We start from the raw sequence: 18062 nt of genomic DNA, 5'->3' as shown, positions 1-18062 counted from the left end.
CTTTGAGATATTCTTAAATTCTGGTCCTTACAGTGCTAAAGTTATAGGCAACACAGATATATGCATATATAAATACATATGTATATGTATACATACGTCCATACACACACACAGTCAGGTATTTACTGAGCACCTACTACATACTGTTGATATGGTTGCTTTCTAATTTTCTCTACATCTCCAGAACTGTCATGTCTCCACTGCTGAAGCTCTAAGTGTCAAAATGAAATGCTACAAAGATTCCTATGAAGAAGGAATACCATGTCTTTTTTTTTTTTTTTTGCCTTCTGATGTAAGATGCGTTTGGCTCAGGAGGAAATTAAAAGAAAAAAGTGTTAAGTCTCTCCAAACCTTGAAAAAATACTTAATCTTGTCTATTGGTCAGGAAACTCCCAATTCAAAAGCACAAGTTCTACTTGGACAGAGGAAAAACCAAAATAAACAAACAAAAACAACAAAAAACAGGACAAGAAGCAAGCACAAGTTGGAGAGTGTGTCTAAAGTAACCCTACTGGGTTTGTCCACCATGACAAATTAAGTGTTTTGTAGAAGACTGCCCTCAAACATGTATATGTGTGTAAAATAGATATATAGACCTATATGTATGTACATTGCACATATAATATGCACAAAAAACATACTTTGCTAAGCCATTTAGGCAGCAGTGTCCCCAGGAAACTTTCTGAACTATTTTCCCCAGCCCTCATAAAGCTCCTGAAAGGAGAAATTCAGGGTCAAGTCTTAGTACGGCTGAGAAACAGACATCTAGCCAATGCTTCTTTCAGTTGTGCTGGCCTAGAGACTTTTGATTAGTTATGATTCAGACACTTCCCCCCCACCTCCTTAATGCTTTCACCATTTTGCCATATTTCATGGTTATTTCTTAGACTTGGCTCCCCTCTCCCTCACTCTTATCTGTCATTGTAATGATCAAGTCATAAATGTGTCTCTGAAGTAAGGGCTACTGTAATTTCTCTCAACTACACAAATTCCCATCTAATATCACCCGGCTGTCACATTTAGCTTTGGTAGCGAGAATAGTCAGCTCCTTCCTATATTGGGAAGGACACTTGCTGAAGTACTATATTAATGAATAGATTTTTTTTTAATCTCAGCTCTCTCCCTCCTCAGTTTTTGGTTAAAAGTAGGAAAATCATAGGGCAATTCTGTATATGGTAGTCTTGGACCAAGCCTACAGAGATTAACTGATTTAGTACGTATCCAATTTCCTGTCTTCAGTCCTCTCTTCCTTTCTTTCCCTGTATCAGAGGCTTCCTAGCCTGGGGTACACATACCCCCAGGGAGTACAAGAGGCTTCTCTAAGAGTATGGGGAATATCTAGTATCATCCTTTTGAAATTAAACTTAATCTCTTAATTTTATTTCTAATGTGCATATGGATAAAACTCTGGAATTTATTTACTTTCTCATATTGAATAGGGAATACAAGAAGGGTTCCTGAAAGCTAAGGGGCACAGGGATAGAAAAACATTGGGAATTCCTATTCTAGCCTCTCTTCCTCAGAGATTTCATCACCTTGTAGAGGCTGAGCTATCATTTCTATGGAAAGATCTCCAACCCTGACCTCTCCTGCAAACTCCCATCCCCCATTTCTATGGAACATCTCTACCTCTAAGTCCATTTGGCACCCTAAATTCAACTTATTCAAAACTATATTTCCCTAAAATGTGGCAATAGAGGTAAAATACTTGGCAAACCCTAAAGTGTTATAAAATGTTTTCTGTTATTATTGTTGGTAATATTAGTCTATGCTCCTTCTGTGCTCCTCATTATCCAGCCCTGAAACTTAGGGTTAGGGGTCACCTTCTGACTCCTCCACATCCCCTGTCTCAGACACAGTCATCACCAGGTACCGCCCCTACCTCTACCCTCCACTTACTCCTTTCCATCCCCATTGCCATCACTCTAGCTGAGGTCCCCATCACAACTTGCCTACACTGCTGTAGCAGTCTCCTAACTAATCTCTCCATCTTTTCCAAAGTCACTCCTGCAGGACTAATCTTCCTAATGCACAGTTCCGATGACATCACTCAAAATCTTTCAATGGCTCCCCTGAAGCCTAGTGAATGACATCTCAATTCCTTGGTTAACCATTCAAGGCCCTCTGTTATCTGATCCCTCCCTAACATGCTAAGCATTTTACAGTTCTACAGAATACCAACAGTTAGGTGGTAGGCAGTAGACAAGAGTCAAGAAGACCTGAATTCAGATCCTGCCTTAGATACTTAATAGCTGTGTAACTCCAGACAAGTCACTTCACTCTCACCAGCCTTAGTTTCCCCATCAGTAAAATGGGGATAATAGCACCAACCTCACAAAGTTGTTGTGAGGATCAAGAGATGACATAGCAAACAAAATAACAAAAACTTTGTAAACCTTGTAAGTACTATCTAAATGTTATGTGCTACCATTGCTACTCCTGTTATTGTTTTGTTTTGGGGGAGGCAATTAATGTAAAGTGACTTGCCCAGGGTCACAGAGTTAGTAAGTGTCTGAGGCCAGACTTGAACTCAGGTCCTCCTGACTCTATCCACTGAGCCACCTAGCTGCCCCTATCCTTATTATTACTGCACTTGGGAGTCAAGACCTGGGTTCAAGTTCTACATGTTTGCCTCTTCATCATTTAACCTCCCTCCCCTGGGGTCTCTCCTTCCTCATCTATAAGATGAACACAACATCTATGGAGCTTTTCTCGAAAAGTTACTGTGAGGCTCAAATGAATTATGAAAAGCATTCTGCACACATTGGAGGGCTATGTAAGTATCAGTTATGACATATTCTACAATCCAGCCAAACCTGACTATTTCCCAAATACACTCTTTGTTTCCTGCTTCTGGGGAAACTTTCTTTATGCTGTTCCTCAATTCTGGAATGCCTTTTTCCTTCTTTATCATTGCTTGTTGAAATCCTACTGATCCTACAAGGCCCAGCTCAAAACTCCTATACACCCTCCCCAGATATCCTTAGCCAGAAATGACCTTTTCTTCTTTAGAATTCTCATACCTCTTTCCCTACACCTCCCTCATGCTGTTCTGCTGCTTTGCATTGTAGTTATGTGTTTAGGTCTTAACTCCCCTACTAGACTGTAAATTCCTTAAGGAAAGGGGTTATGAAGTTCCTTATCGTAGTCCCTCAGTAGTACTGCAGCAGGGGCTTTGCAGATAGGTGCTTGATGTTTGTGGAATCAAATATCACGATATCCAACTGTACTCTGCTCTGGGAAGACTGCGCTTAGTTACAGCACTGTGTTCACTTCTGAGTGTAATTTTCTAAGAAAAAAACTGACCGGCTGGATGGTCACTTGGACGATGACAATGAATTCAGTCCACGAAATAGGAAGAAAGACTGAAAAAATTGGCGATGTTTAGACTATGGAGAAGACCTGGAGGTAACCTGATAGCTATCGTCATGGGGAGAAGGTTTAGATTTGATATACTTGGGGTCTCAAATGCCAGAACTAGGAGCAGTGGGCCTAAGTTAGAGAGAGAGAAAGGTTTTGGATCCATAGAAGGAAAATATCTTAATAAGTGGTGCTGTCCGAAAGTAGAATAGGCAGTGTCAGGAGATCAGTGCCTCCTCACAGGTGGTTTTCAAATGGGGGTTGGATGAGCACCTTTTGGGGATGTAAAAATTCTTGGTCAGGTACAGGTTAATAAATTCTACAGCTACCAAATCCCTTTCTAACTCCAAGATTCTGAGATTCTGTGAACCAGGTGAATGGAGGAAAGCCTCCACACAAGAGGCTATTGTTTGGCATGGTCTATTTGTAAAAGTGGATCAAGTGATCTTATTCAGCCCCTGATGGAGTTGGAATTTCAATAAGTCTTCTATGGATGATAATTGATTTATACCCACAAGGTTTCATGTGAACACCAATAATCCCCTCTCAGAAATGGGGCAAAAGACACAAGGTAACCTTTTTAAAATCCATTTCACTTTATTTGAAATCTTTTACATGCCACAAATTTACATGAAAATAGCACATTCAATATGTGGTTTGATACTATGAACACAAAGATCCAGTTGCAAAATACAAGTGTAAAACCAAGTGCACAGATGGAGTCATTAAAATTGAGGAATTTGTCACTCACTTGTAAACAGGTTCTGTTTCCTGCTGTTAATAATATAGCACCTTATCACATGATAAACTCGGACTCTTTGAGCCTCCTTAAACTGTAATACTGTTGACATCGTAAGTCTCTTCTTAAATCACCCTATGATGAACGGATACAATTTTTTTTTTTTTTTGGTAAAAGTCACACACACAAAGGAACAGCGATAAATCAAGCGACTAGTTTCACTCCACTTAAATCAACACTATTGACAATCATTGTACAAGAATTACAAGCCTGACATGATCACATATACATGGGGGCAGGTACCCTAGTGAGTGAGCGTACCTGAGACTGACTACACAGGTAAATATTCTCACAGTCACTGAGGCTTTTGTATCTCATTAGAATTTTGGTAAAAAAATATTCCTCGCCTGCCCCTCCCCTTCTCCCCTTTTCAGCTTTAAGTGGAATTGCAGCTTCCACTTCAAAGGACAAACTTCAAAAACTGATCTTGTGTCCTAATGGCATTGCACTTCATTACTTAATTGTCATACAGCTAATTAGCAATGCCTGGTTTAACAATGATTCTCAGTACACTGATGAAATTCACAGCAGTGGGACTGCAGAGGGAAAAAAAGAAGGTGCCTTGACCTCATGATAACAACATAAAATTCTACACAAATGATGTTTTTTTAAAAAAAAAAGCCTGGAAAAGTATGATAATTAAGTCTAAATTGATCTCCTTCTGTCAGATCTACAGTTTTCAGATTTCCATTCATGTCTAGTATTCTGGAGGTCTCAGATAGTTCTAATACTCTTTCCTCAATGAGATCAATGACTGGTACAAGTGTCTCTCCCTCAGACCCTCCTCATCTCCACCCTTTTACTGTCAATAAAAAAAAAGTGGGGGGAAAAATAGGGGTGTCAAGAGGTCGATGCCATTGAAAACAATGGATATCGACTTTTCCATTTATTTCAACAGCAGAAAGGTCAATGTCTCCCTTGCTTCATGTTTTATGGCTGAAATGGCCAGGATCCTGCTGCTAACAGCAACAATGTTAATCATCTTGCCTCATCCATTAACTTTTTTTATTATTATTTCTAGCAATTTTCAGATCCTAAAAGCAGCAAGTGAAAATGGGGACAGGAAGAAGAGGAAGGCTACCTTCCTAACTTAATGGAAGAAATAAGGATTTTCCATTTTGAGTTTCCCCACCCCGATTTTTTCTCTCCTCCTCCCTGTAAAATAAGGCCCCAGGCAGTGTCCCTTTCCTATTCATCATTACTTCTCTGACCACATCCCCATTGGTTTCTATGGAAATCATCTGCTTGTGCATCTAATCAAACAAGGAGTGTTTAGTTGACAGATCATGGAACCAAGATGCTTGCTTTAAACCTAATCTTAAATGCATTTATTTTCAAACTTGCTCTTCTCTGGAAAGTCTCAGTAATGGGTGGTATTGGTGCCTCAGTTTACAAATTCAACAATCTTATATCAAACACACATGCATGTGTACATGTACACACACAGACACACACACACAAGTTCATTTTGAGCAAGTCTCTGCTCCTAAGATCCTCTCTGAAAACTGCTTTGGCACTTACTGTGGCAGCTTCTTACCCTTTACACCCCAGGGATCACCTTTTCTCAGTCATTTACCCTGTGAACTGGCAGCTGCAGGGCATCTCACTGCCAACAGCAAGACACAAGTCCCAGCATGAAGCAGTTAAGGGAGATTGACGATTTGAAAAATCAGCACTGCAAGGCTAGACCCAGATTTTTTTTTAAAGGGGAACTGAATTTGTTATAGGTCACATTTCTATCACATAAGGAACCTGAGCAGTATAGTGTGAGGCCAATACTTTTTCCTCACTATCCTTTAAGATTACAAGATGCTGATCTGAATTCTGCGTGTAACAGTGAAGAGACGCCAATTTAGATCAGGTTTCCAAGGTTCTTTACTGAAACGGATCCCAAATGAAAGCTATGAAACAAAGAACTTGAATCAGTACCTGCCCTTAGCACTTTATCTCCCCATCAGGGTGCCCATGCATGACTAAGGTCATCTAAATGCAAAAGCACATCTGTTGCCTCCTTCTTTTAGTTTTAAAAAGGGACTCGGACTGTCAAACCAACCAAATCAAAATGCTTTGTTTTTTTAAAAAAATGAAAAATTAAAGATCATGGATTTAGAACCAGAAGGGACTTTACACTAGAATCCCTTTAAAGCAGAATCTACTTTACAGTAGAAAGTACTTTACCTAGTAGAATCCCCTCATTTCACATTTAAGGGAAATAAGGCCCAGATGGGTTGAGTAAGCCATCCAAGGGCACAGGGGTAGTAAGTGGGAGAGCCAGGATTCAGGTCCACTGCCTCCAAATCAAACACTCTTTCCACAGCACCACGCTGCTTCCCATGGAATGAGAAGAATATTTAATCAAGCTTCTCTGAGCCTGAACATAAAATTAATTTTAATCAAATTTAGAAAGCTCCTTCCCCCTTCTCTCATGTAGAGTGGGAAACTAAGGGTCCTGAAATTCATCAACTTTCTTTGGCTGAAACTTCCATGTCATCTAGCCTGAGGCAGCTAGAACCCAGGTGCTCTAATGCCTCTCATGGCTCTCCAGCAGCACAATGATGAGCAAATGTGCTGCTCAGGAGAAAAAAGATGGAGATGCCACAATGACACAGAACTTTTGGATAAGAAGTAGGGAAATTAAAAGTAGATCCTCTTTTTGAAGCAAGAGATATCAAATAAACCCATTTCACCTCCACCCCACTCCCCAGCACCCCCATAATATAAAAGAAAAACACACACACAATAAAACTCATTTTGGAGCTTTAATGCTGACCAGGCTCTAAGTCCCATGCTTTTCTCAGCTCAGAACATATGGTACTATGCTTAATAGCCCAGCTCTGCCAATTGGGGACTATTAGGGTGGGTTCTTTTCCCAGTGTAAATGCTGCAGAATATAAATTGTAATTAACACCGGTGCCAAAATAGCACTTAGAGAAAATAAGCACATTATTAACATCTGGTGAATCCTGTCTCAAGTGCAGAAGCAGCGGAAATTCTCACTCTAAGTAAAAGGATTGTTGCAGGGACACTAAAAATATGAGGTCTACAGTTTTGGTGTCTCTTTTCACAGCAATTTTCATTTCCATCCACTACTGATACCCCCTCTCTGCCTGGGGGCTGCCCTTTTCCCAGTCCTGTTTATTAGTATAAATTATGTTACTGTTTAAAATTGCTTGCTCATGAGAATAGAATAGCTAGGCCCCAGTCATAAAGATACAATCCTATCCTTCTAATAAATTCCTAGGGAAGGCATAATCCTCTGGTTTTAGCACAAGCGGCAACCTTCTGATTAAAAGAAAACTAAAGAAAAAAACCACCACCTTAAGAGTCTGCAACGCTCAAAGGACTACGTGTGAGTGGGACTAACCTGTGAAAGAACCAATTCTTGGGGGCGACAGGCTCGCATGTTTAACAGGTTGCACCTGCCTAGTCTTTGGCAGCTGGATGTTCCAGGAGGGAGAAAACAGGAACAGCAATTTTCTTCATGATTCATGTCCACTGGGCCAGAACTAACTCTATGACGGTAAAGGAAAAAGCCTCACTTTGGATACGAAGAGGTCAGCATTGCAGCATTCCAACATTACATACCCTCCCCCACATTCTCCCTTTCAATCAGACTGTTGCTAGATTTGGGGGGGGGGGGGGGGATCAAGACCAGGAATTCAGATCTCCATTCCTTTCACAGCCTAGACCTTGCTCCCCAGAACTCTGATCAACCTTATTCCACTGCCTATGGTTCTTGAAAGGATATGGCAGGACTACAGAGGTATCATCTGCAGGAAAAAGGCAAGTCTAATACATCACCTTTGCAAACAAGTACAGTTGATTTTTTCAGGGACGGAAAGGAGATAACTGACAAAACCAACTGCACTATGTTCAGGGGCTCTGAGAAGAGCTAAGGAGCAAAAATGATGGCAGAAAACTCCTGATTCTGATATATTTCTGCCTTCGTAAGATAAATACAGGAAACAGTTGTGTCCATGTTGGACATAAAGTCTTGTTACGATATGGGGCGCCTACTTCACACTAAAAGGACATAATCACAAATTCCCTTCAAAGTGCTATTTTTAAAATGTTTTCCTCCTCTCCAAACGAGGTGCACAGTCAGGAGGAGGATGCGGGCAGGAAGGTCCCTCCAGTGCCATTGCCCCTGGAGAAAGGAATAAACTACTGAAAAATATTTGCCTATTTAAAAAATGGAGGGAGAAGTGATAAATGTTATATCAAATGATCAGTTATCCTGGTTCATTAGTAGCAAGGTGAAGTGCAGGACAAAAACAGCATAGAACGGTGCTTATGTTATTTAAGAGGCGAATCACCAGAGGTTGTTTAAATGTACCCCGATTTGTATGGTCATAAATCAGACCATACGCACATAGAGGTGTACATGTGGCACAGATAAGGCTGGGCCACGATACAATTATATAGTGAACGATAAAGACAGGAGAAACAAATCTGAAAGCCTCAATCCAAAAAGGAAGAAACAAAAAGAGAAGCTGAAAGCTTGCAGGAGATGTAGGCAGGTGAGGCAGGTCACTCCTCTTCCCGCCCTCCGCCGCCCCCCCCCTCCCCGGCCCTTCAAAGAACAATGGACACCACCCAACTGGGTACCATTCTGAGAAGCAAACCTATAGAAAGCACACTTAGCCATGACACTGCTGCGATGAAAATACTGACTGGGTGACAGTGAGATGGCACACATCTGGAAGTTCTGAGTTCCCTCAGGAAGCCCTTTGGGAATATTACATCAAACAGATGTGTAACAGATCTAGGGGTACTGAAGGTTATCTGCCTAACAGACTCAAATCAAAAGAATTTCTATTCCCCAGTGAATGGTACAGACAACAAGGACATCATGTCCATGAGACACTATGACACTTAAGGGAGGGAGACCTCGTCACCATACAACCTGATGAATTTAGCCCTTTGTATTTCAGCAAGAGGGAGTTGTTAACTTTTGGAACAGATGTGTTTACTTCAAAAGCACAAAATAAATAAGGCAGTATGAAAAGGTTAACCAAGACACTAGTAAGAGTATAAAATGCTTTCCAGGTTTTGATACTTTGTTATTCTATTGAAATTAAATACTCATATACACACACAATATTTTCCAAAATACTCTGTAGAATTTCTCAAAATTATTCAGGATAAGTTCATATAGTGTAAATTCATACTGTTTGGGTGAGAAGACAAGGCTGCTTCATGTGAGAAGTAGCCACTATCCTGTGGGTTAAATCAACACAGGATTTAGAAGGATCTGGTCTATTTCCACAGTCCTGTATAGTTAAGTCAGAATAATCGGGATTGACCCTTCACCTTATTTAACTGACAAGTGACAATTAAAATATTTGATACATAATTGAAATATTTATTTCAACTGCACAGATGTCTAAAATTTGGAGCCCTATAAGTTAAAAAGCTCAATTTAAGAAGTCAAGTTTGTTACAGACATTAGCTACAACTAGCAAGTTAGAAGAGTAGTAATAAAACAAGCAGTAATTGAGGATCTGTGTAACAGTAACTGAAAAATGACTCACTGTGTAGCATCTGTGACCTGAATGGGTTTGGAGAGCATTGGTACTTCTTGGGAAATGTTATATTTTTATGGAAGCTGATGTCAGATTGTAGGTTGTGATACCTTTTCAGTTCTAGAATTTTCCTTCATGTTATATTTAAGAGCTAACTGATAGCTATTTGGGGCCTGCAAGGTTATTTTGAATTTTAGAAAACTAGGTTGTGTGAGAATTAAGGGACAGGGATTTCCCTTCACACTGGACATGGAAGCTGTGACCCACGACTGTGGCGGTGATATGTGGGGAGCACCTCTTGCTTACATCATTTCCCAGAGAACATCAGCAAAATCAAAGCTGCCGGAGAAGGAACTGAGGGTCTGGTCAACTCTTTAGAGCTGAGATGTCCATTTGGAGTAGCATATACAGAAAACTTTAATATTCAGAGTTTTGAGAAGGAAAAAGATTTGGAACTAGAGAAAATGCATTACCTGATATTCCCCATAGGACGTCATGGCTGGAAAACGTATTTCGAATTTTTTGTTGTTATTGTTTTAAATCAGTCTTATAATTTGGTCCTAACGGTGCAAATGTAGAATGAGGTATGAATGCCCAACAGTGAAAGGTTTTTTTCCTCTGGATTTTAGTCTTTCCATTGTTAGGCAATTCCTTTCCACTTCATCTTCTGAATGGGTAGATGGAAGGAAAGCACTCTGATAGGGTAGAGACAATGATTTGGTATCATTTACTCTCTAAACACATTGCAAACTGTCCTTGGCAACACTGTAGTTTTCTATGGACAGCTCATTACCTTCTAGTAATTTGAGATGAAGAGTATAATTCACTACTCTCACCTACCTCCAGTCAAAAGGATGAGTTCTGAAGAAGGGGGCAGCTATGAGTCATGTCTGGATTGAGGAGGCAGCTGTGGTTAACAGAGTTATCCTCTCATACTATTTCAAAGCATGCCACAAATTACAATCAACCAATACCAGGGAGGATCCTAGTATTACAGCCGCCTGTATAAGTAGGCCAGCCAAGGCACTGTGTTTCAATGGCATCCCTATTTTTAATGCTCTATCTAAAGCAAATATTAAGAGGGTCGAATGTAACAGATGAAGTATTTCCTAATCAGCTGAGTTAGATTAGCAGCTGACTAGGTTGCCCATGACTCTTGATTTCTGCAGGTACCTTCCATTACTACGTTGAACTATTTATTGAAATACCAAAGGAAGTCATGGCTGACCCTGATCCGAGCATCTGTATAGGCCTAAATGGGACTCACCTTAGGAGATTATCTAGCACCATTACTAACCCATCTGTCTTCTTTTGGCGAGTAACAGATCCCATTGTATACCAGCTAGCAGTCCAAAGGGCCTGCAAAGCCCTAAGAGCAAACCCTTGAACTATACATTTAGACACCAACCACACCTAGTTGAATTTCACTGCCGAGCCCAGTAGCAGGTATAACAGGAGTGGCTGCTACTATCCTTCTTCATGTGGGCAGAGTTGACTGATTCTCACCTCATCTTCCAGACCTATGTGATACTTCCTGTACCTACACATCCTATGTGACCTTACTGTTATAGAGTCTTTGCATCCTTGTGTTACATGTGCTCTATTCTACATATCAAACATAGCCTATGGATTTGTCAATTCTTGATCTCCCAGGAATTAGCTCTAATATTTACAGCAGATTGGATAATAAGACTCATAGACATGATTAACAAATTCAAACTCTACAAATAGAGAATCATGGCTCAGTTTATGCATAAGAGTCCATTATCCATTAGTACATTGGAGTGTCTTACACCCTGTAAACAAACCCACTTGGAGTGGACGTAGGAAAAATCTTGAATGGCCGTCACTAACCCCTTCATTTCTGGAGCTACCTTAAAACCTCCATTAAAGTACGCAAAAACGCAGTACTCTGTTCCAATGAGACAAATTTAAGAAACCTAGGAGCTCTACTTATGATCAAGGACTAAGTTAAGGACTTAGAAGAGACAACTGGCCTAGAAAAGACAAGTTATGGTCTATAGATAATGACCTATTTATACTGAAAGAGTGGATTACATTTTGACTTACCTAACTAAATCCTTGTCCCACTCCATAATTTTCCCCCAACTGAGAAAAGAGGAATAAAGCAAAAGTTGCCTACAAGAGGTGGGACACAAACAACAAATGTCAACAAGAATGAAGACATTCTGAATTCTCAGGTTTCCTAAAAATTATGAGTGCTTGGCCTAAGATGCCTACTTACACTGTGGTTATCTAGTAGATTACACTATCCCCACCTCCTCCAAAGTATTTGTTTATGGTTCACTGTTGCCATTTACTGATAATATGATGGGACAAGAACTAGATCACAACTTCAGTCTAATTTCAATTTTTAACATCTATTTTAATCACATCCATCCTTCAACCAACAGTAAACGTCATGTAGGGACATCTTAGCTTGCTGCTTCTGCTACTGAAAGTTCAAAAAACCTTAGGTCAGCATGAGAGCCCCCAACTTCTAAAAACCTTGCTTGTAATGCATATTTTAAAATTTGTAAGACAGAATAAGTGGTCTCCTGGATATCCCTTCAAAACTAGAAATCAGATCTAAAGAAATTTCGCTGGACTGTTATTTTCAGTACTTGGAAATACCATGGTTTCCAAGTAAAGAAGGGTCTCGTCCAAGCCAACAATGATTGATTACATCAGACACCCTCTGTTTTACTACTCCGAGTTTAGTCCTACTGCCCACTAAATACATGACAGATACCAAGAATTCAGATATCACTCCACCCCTTCATTATGAAAGAGAATCTCAATCCTGGTTACTGGAAATTCTTTGGTGTGACATAGCAGTGAGAGGTTTTTGTACAACAAGGCATGTCAGAACCTTTGTAATTAGGATTAGCAGAGATGTCTCTCAATACAGCAATGGATCTCATAAAAGGTGTGGCAGCAGGTAAGAGTATGATGAATTTTTTAAGACCAATGTGTGTGCAGAATAGGAGAGAGCCTTTCCTTAATGGTCTAATAAGCCCACTGCTGTATGGTGAAGAATCCCATCTTCTTGAGCAAATCTTTAGCAAAAACAGCCATTTTGGAGATACTTGACTTGGGTTTCACATCAGATAACACGTGAAACTGCCATCACCATAGGAAGAATCTTCAAACATTCCTTGGGGGGCCCAAACTATAAACTATAACACTATAAAAGTTTTGTGGTGATGGCTTGTGGAGCTGTCTAAATACATGTTCCTCTCTACCAGTCTCTTGTTGCATCATGGCATGTGGTATGAGCATTATATTTGCTCAAAGTGACCTGGGATATGGTATACCTATTAAGGCCAGGAACATACCAAGTGGGGACTGCTGGAATGAACAGTCTCTCTACACATTTGAAGCTACCTCCGGGTATCTACTGTAGTTAGAAGATTGGACTTGGTAGACCCAACTGGATTCTGACTTGGGTATATATTTTTTCACACCTAGCTTTATGACAGCATGTCAACTATGTGGCCAACCTTGAGCAACACTAGACAGTGACTGTGAGGGCAATTTTATTTTCCAGATGATTCATGTAAAGTAGCCACTGATGCTTTGGAATAGACATTGAAATTAGCAACATTTGCCTACAGATCAAGATGAAGACCTCAAGTAATCTATTACAGCTATTAAGACTATACAACATCTTTTAAAACGAGACATCATGCCCAGGATAAAGACTCACTCCATGACCAGGAACTCTAATGTGCTATTACACGTGCTTGACAGAATCTCATCAACCTCCCCTAAAAATGATGCATTGGTAATTAATCTTGACTATATGTCGTGCTACAATGCATTCAGGTCTGAAGTGCAATCAGCAGTATGTTTACAGATTGACCTGATGTACAGAGAAAGGTCATTCTTTCTATCTGGGATATATCTGCTGTGCAGCTCACCATCTTCCATCATGCAAGATAGGTTCAATCCTCCAAACCAGAGCCTTTCACTGATTCCTCCTGTCAATGGCAGACTAACTTGTATCCACAGAGTAGAATCTTGCAGGTTAAGTCAGAAAGCAAAAATGTGCTGCTCACTTGTGTTCAACCCATGCCCATCTCCATTCATACCCAGCTCCTCAATATGTACCCATTTTCTGGCATCTCTGTAAGAACAGCTGTGAAGACAGTTTCATTTTCAGATGACGTGTTTCAACTAATCCCTGATGGTCTGGCACAAATGCTGAAATGTCTGCCTACAGATCAACAAGACTTCAGATGACCTCCTAGAGCGAGAAAGGAAATAAGGTAAATTTCATGATGGCACCAAGATATGTTAGTGTTTATGCCTATCAGGATATATACTGCTGTCCACAGTATCCACAGTTGTGGATGCTATTTCAGACCAAATTCAAAGGTACCTTTATAGCTTCATAGAACTTAGGAAAAGCAATAACAAATAAAATGGTGTTAACAAGACAAGTCCTAGGGTAATATGTTATATTATGCATCATTAGTTGGCTGGAAATGAAACAGTCCAGGCATTCTAGAATATTCTAGAAGTGGGATGCAAAGGAGCTTTAATGTGCAGAGACTGACTTGGTTCTTGGGCTCCCTGAGACAGGGAATAAAGTTATCCAAATACTTTCATCTTTTTGAGGATCCAAGTTACTCTGTGTCCCCAAAGTTACAGCAAGGTAGAAGGGAGGAGCTAATAAGATGGGATTCAACTTACTATCCACTTTCTGGAATCTCACTTCAAGAAGAGTGTGGGAGAGCTGTTAAAAGTCCTTTTATAAAAAATGCTTCATAAAACACTTAATTGGGCCAATAATGCTCATATGATAGGGATCAAAGTTTCAGACAGAGAAAACGAAGCATCACAACTTGCCTTGAAATATAGTTAATATATGGATTAGATCTCAATCCTTGGGAGGAAGAGGATGTGTACCCAGGAGGGAGCATAGGAGAATTAGAAAGCTTATTTGCTAAACACTGTAGTCTCTACCACGAGAGTAATAAGAGAAAAAGGCTGGTTTGTCTGGCAGGCCTTTTGAGGGTGGGTCACCAGAGATACTGGCAGATAAAGGAAAGAAAGGTATGGCTAAGAGACGAAATGGAAAAATGGGATCAGGAGCTGGATCAGTAATGAAGAGCAATAAAGCATCTTGAACAAGAAAATAAGACTTTGAACATGATGATGAAGGGCACAGGCAAAGGAATGGTTACAAGAGAAGCAAAACTTCAATCAAAAGTTGAAGGTAGAGGTTGTGAGGTATCAGGCATCCACTAGTGACTGTCAGCCAGCTATTACAAGGTGAATTCCAGACATTACAGAGAATAGAAACAAGCTCATTTTAATTATGAGTTAGTACTGAAGTTAAAATGGTGATACATCATATTGTTGACTTAGTGTTGCTACAAAACCTGGTTGAACAAGGAGGAAAGGCTGGGATACCAGGAAAAACAGGCAAAAGAAATTCTCTAGGGGAATGATTCACTTCAGTCCCTGAAGACACAAATTGGTGAATTCTCCTTGGAGTGAATGCCTAGAAAGTCATTTGATGGCCCCTGACAAGGAGGTAGGAGCAAAAATGGGTGAAAACACTCTATCTGGTGTTGGAAGCTACAAGGAAAAGAGAGCCCAGGGACAGACAGACAGTCAGAGAGTGGATACTGCAAAGTCAAGCTGCTGCCATCAGCACCACTACTATCACCCCCAAACCTCTCCCCACCTTCCAATGTTTTTTTGAACTTGAAATCTGCTAACCAGGTAATAGGTCTGAGTATTTTGCTACTATTTTCCCTGCACTGCTGCAAAGTATCAGACCCCACACATCTATGCAGCAACCCCACATATCTAATGGCAGCGGGGATGTTTCTTCTCAGTGTCAGGGGGCTACAACAACCAAATATTGACTGAAGGACTATCGTTCCTTTCCTGAGACCAATTTGAAATCCACTCTGGTTTTCTGGAATTCCAACCCAGGTTCAGGCCTTCGGTGCTTATGCTGAGACATCTAATATTTAGTGCCCTCCAGTGGAAGCAGCAACAAAGGAAGAGCTACCCCAAGGCGGCCAGAGCACCTCTAATTTCACAGTGCCCTGCCAAAGACAAAGTAGCAACTTCTATGCCATGGACTAAGTCCTTATTTTTCCTCCAGGCTCCTTTTCTTCATCTGCTGAATCTCCTCTTTAGACACCTGGCTCTTTCAGGGACTCTCTTCAAACTACTCAAGGTATTCCACAGCTACTGTCTCCAACAAGCTGCTATGGGAATAGAGCATGCCCACCCCCTTTCCACCTTGTCTCAGGGCAGTCTAAAGACTTAAAACTCCCCCCCACCCCCCCGAGATGGTACATAATCCCCAAGCTGCTGCAAGAATACAGAACCCCTCCTTCATTATCTCAGACCCAGAGGCTCACATACTCCTAGCAAAAACTGGTCCACAGCTTCATCCAAGATTTAAATGGAGTCAGAGGTGGAGATAAGTGGAATACAAAGGAACACATCCTGAGAGGAAACTGAATTTGCTCTTGGGCTTTCTGAGACAGTCATTCCTAGCCCCGTGACACAGAGTAAAGGAATAAAACTACTCAATACATGTACTCTTCAGTATCCCTAGGGTCAAAAGTAGGAAGGAGCAAGGGTTGACAGTGCAAATGACTGAATGTGGAGGCTATGGCAGTGTTCTTATAAAAGTCTGCTGAAAGAAAGATTACAGTACACTGGTCTTTGAAACGAGTCAATAGATTACATCACTCATAAAGATGTTATCCTGATATATTTTTTCATGTGCAAGTACACACATGGTACCTCATGTCTGGGTACCAAGCACCACATCTGTTTTAACTAAATTAGTCCTCCCCTTTTAAGGCTGCCCATTTCACTCTCCTCTTGTAATCCTGTTAACATTTAACTCTCAATATAAATCTCACCAAAGCAACAAGTAGTCACAAAGAAAGTGTCTAAAAGAGAAAAGGTTACAAAATGTACTGCTAAGCACGCACAAAAGCCCTAGTGAAACATATTGAGTGGAATGTGGTAGGATGAAGAGGGAATATGTTCTTCCCTTTTACATTACAAACCAAAAAACTGATATCAACCACAAGGAAACAGCCAAACCACTCTGATGGGGCTTCTCAGCAGAGTACCGGAGAGCACAAGCAGCAGCAGAATAACCCAATGACAACATTCACGTGCCCACGGAAATGTCCAGTCTCATCTGACTTTGTGGTGGAATTGGACTGAAGTGATTCTAAAGCATCCAATAAGGCAGCTGTAAGCTGAAGAAGTTGGTGAGGGATGAGGAGGGTAAAGTTCAGGCTAAAGGAAAATGATTTCACCTGTTGATGTAGATCATCCCATTTCCTGATGAAGCCATCACCACCACAGGTTTGGTGGTTCTTCAGCCACTCTGCTTTTGAATAAGGTAATTTCATCCAGGTGCATCATGGGGACATCTCTGATGACATCAGTCAAGCCCTCATGCAGCAGGGGAAAAATGACGACATTTAGTGCTGGACGCTCTGCCTGGAAACTAAATAAAAAACAAGTTATTAGCCAGGGAAGGACAATGTGAGCTTGTTTTTTAAATATGAAGGCAAAGGTGGGGATGATTACAATCAAAGAGACTGAGGAGAAGAGAAACAGACTTAGCCAGGCAAGAACTGACCGTACATCTCTCAACCTCCCACCTTCAAAGTTTCTCATGGCTCAACCTAAGACCAATGAATTATTATTACTACCAGCCTTTATCACCAAGCACAAATGATTCATAAATGATGAATTCCTAAGCCCCAAATATGCCCTATCTTTCAAAGTAGGAAGATAAATTGGTATCTAGGAGGATGTGTGGGTGGGGGAAAAGAGGAAGTAAAGTCAGTAAAATCCAATCTGGACATTATCTGTTTCACTTGAATGATAACCCAAAGTTTCTGCCTTTATATAAGGGCAGAAAGAATACTTGGGACTATACTGGTCCAGCTCCAGTGACAAAAATCCAAGAGAGCCAAGGAGCTGAAAACCAAATTGGGATCCCCAAGGGCCACCACAGATTCACCACGGAAGTAGGCTTAAGCTTTTAGGTCAGCTAAAGAACCACCCTAGACTCCTGAACACCTCTCTAGATTCAGAATAAATAGGATGAAATCTTGTGTGAATCTATAGCCACTGAGTCAGATAGAAATCAGATGGGGGGAAGGGAGAATGTCAGGTGGAGAGAAGACGAAGATAACGTACACTTGGATGTTTTCTTGCATGGTTTCTCAAAAATGTCAAATTCTGGGGCCTAAATCTAATTTTCTAGGCTGTTTAAATGATTATGTGGATGAGTAGGAAATCTGTAAACTTCCTTCAAAGTTATATTAAGAAAAAGGGAATACACTCTAGTTTAAAAAAACACAAAACAGTGA

At 40.6% G+C, this 18062-nt stretch overlaps 1 protein-coding gene across 7 annotated transcripts in view; it reads right to left on the bottom strand.

Moving 5' to 3' along the window:
* FBXL18 (F-box and leucine rich repeat protein 18) overlaps positions 1-18062 on the bottom strand; it is a 342104-nt gene that overhangs the window by 257059 nt on the left and 66983 nt on the right. For 3 of the 7 annotated variants that reach the window (XR_011964532.1, XM_072597658.1, XM_072597659.1), the window contains exon 5: positions 16995-17188. Coding sequence is in view for 5 of the 7 variants with exons in the window: in XM_072597658.1 (XP_072453759.1) it covers positions 17032-17188 (157 nt within the window). In the remaining 2 variants the exon portion in view is untranslated. Of the gene's footprint in view, positions 1-3932; positions 17189-18062 lie in introns of those variants that run through there. The other 4 variants (XR_011964531.1, XM_072597656.1, XM_072597657.1 and 1 more) reach the window with 4 other exon arrangements.

This window comes from Notamacropus eugenii, chromosome 3 (assembly GCF_028372415.1).
Source record: "Notamacropus eugenii isolate mMacEug1 chromosome 3, mMacEug1.pri_v2, whole genome shotgun sequence".
NCBI classification, from domain to species: domain Eukaryota; kingdom Metazoa; phylum Chordata; class Mammalia; order Diprotodontia; family Macropodidae; genus Notamacropus; species Notamacropus eugenii.
This window is presented reverse-complemented; position numbering and strand designations above follow the sequence as displayed.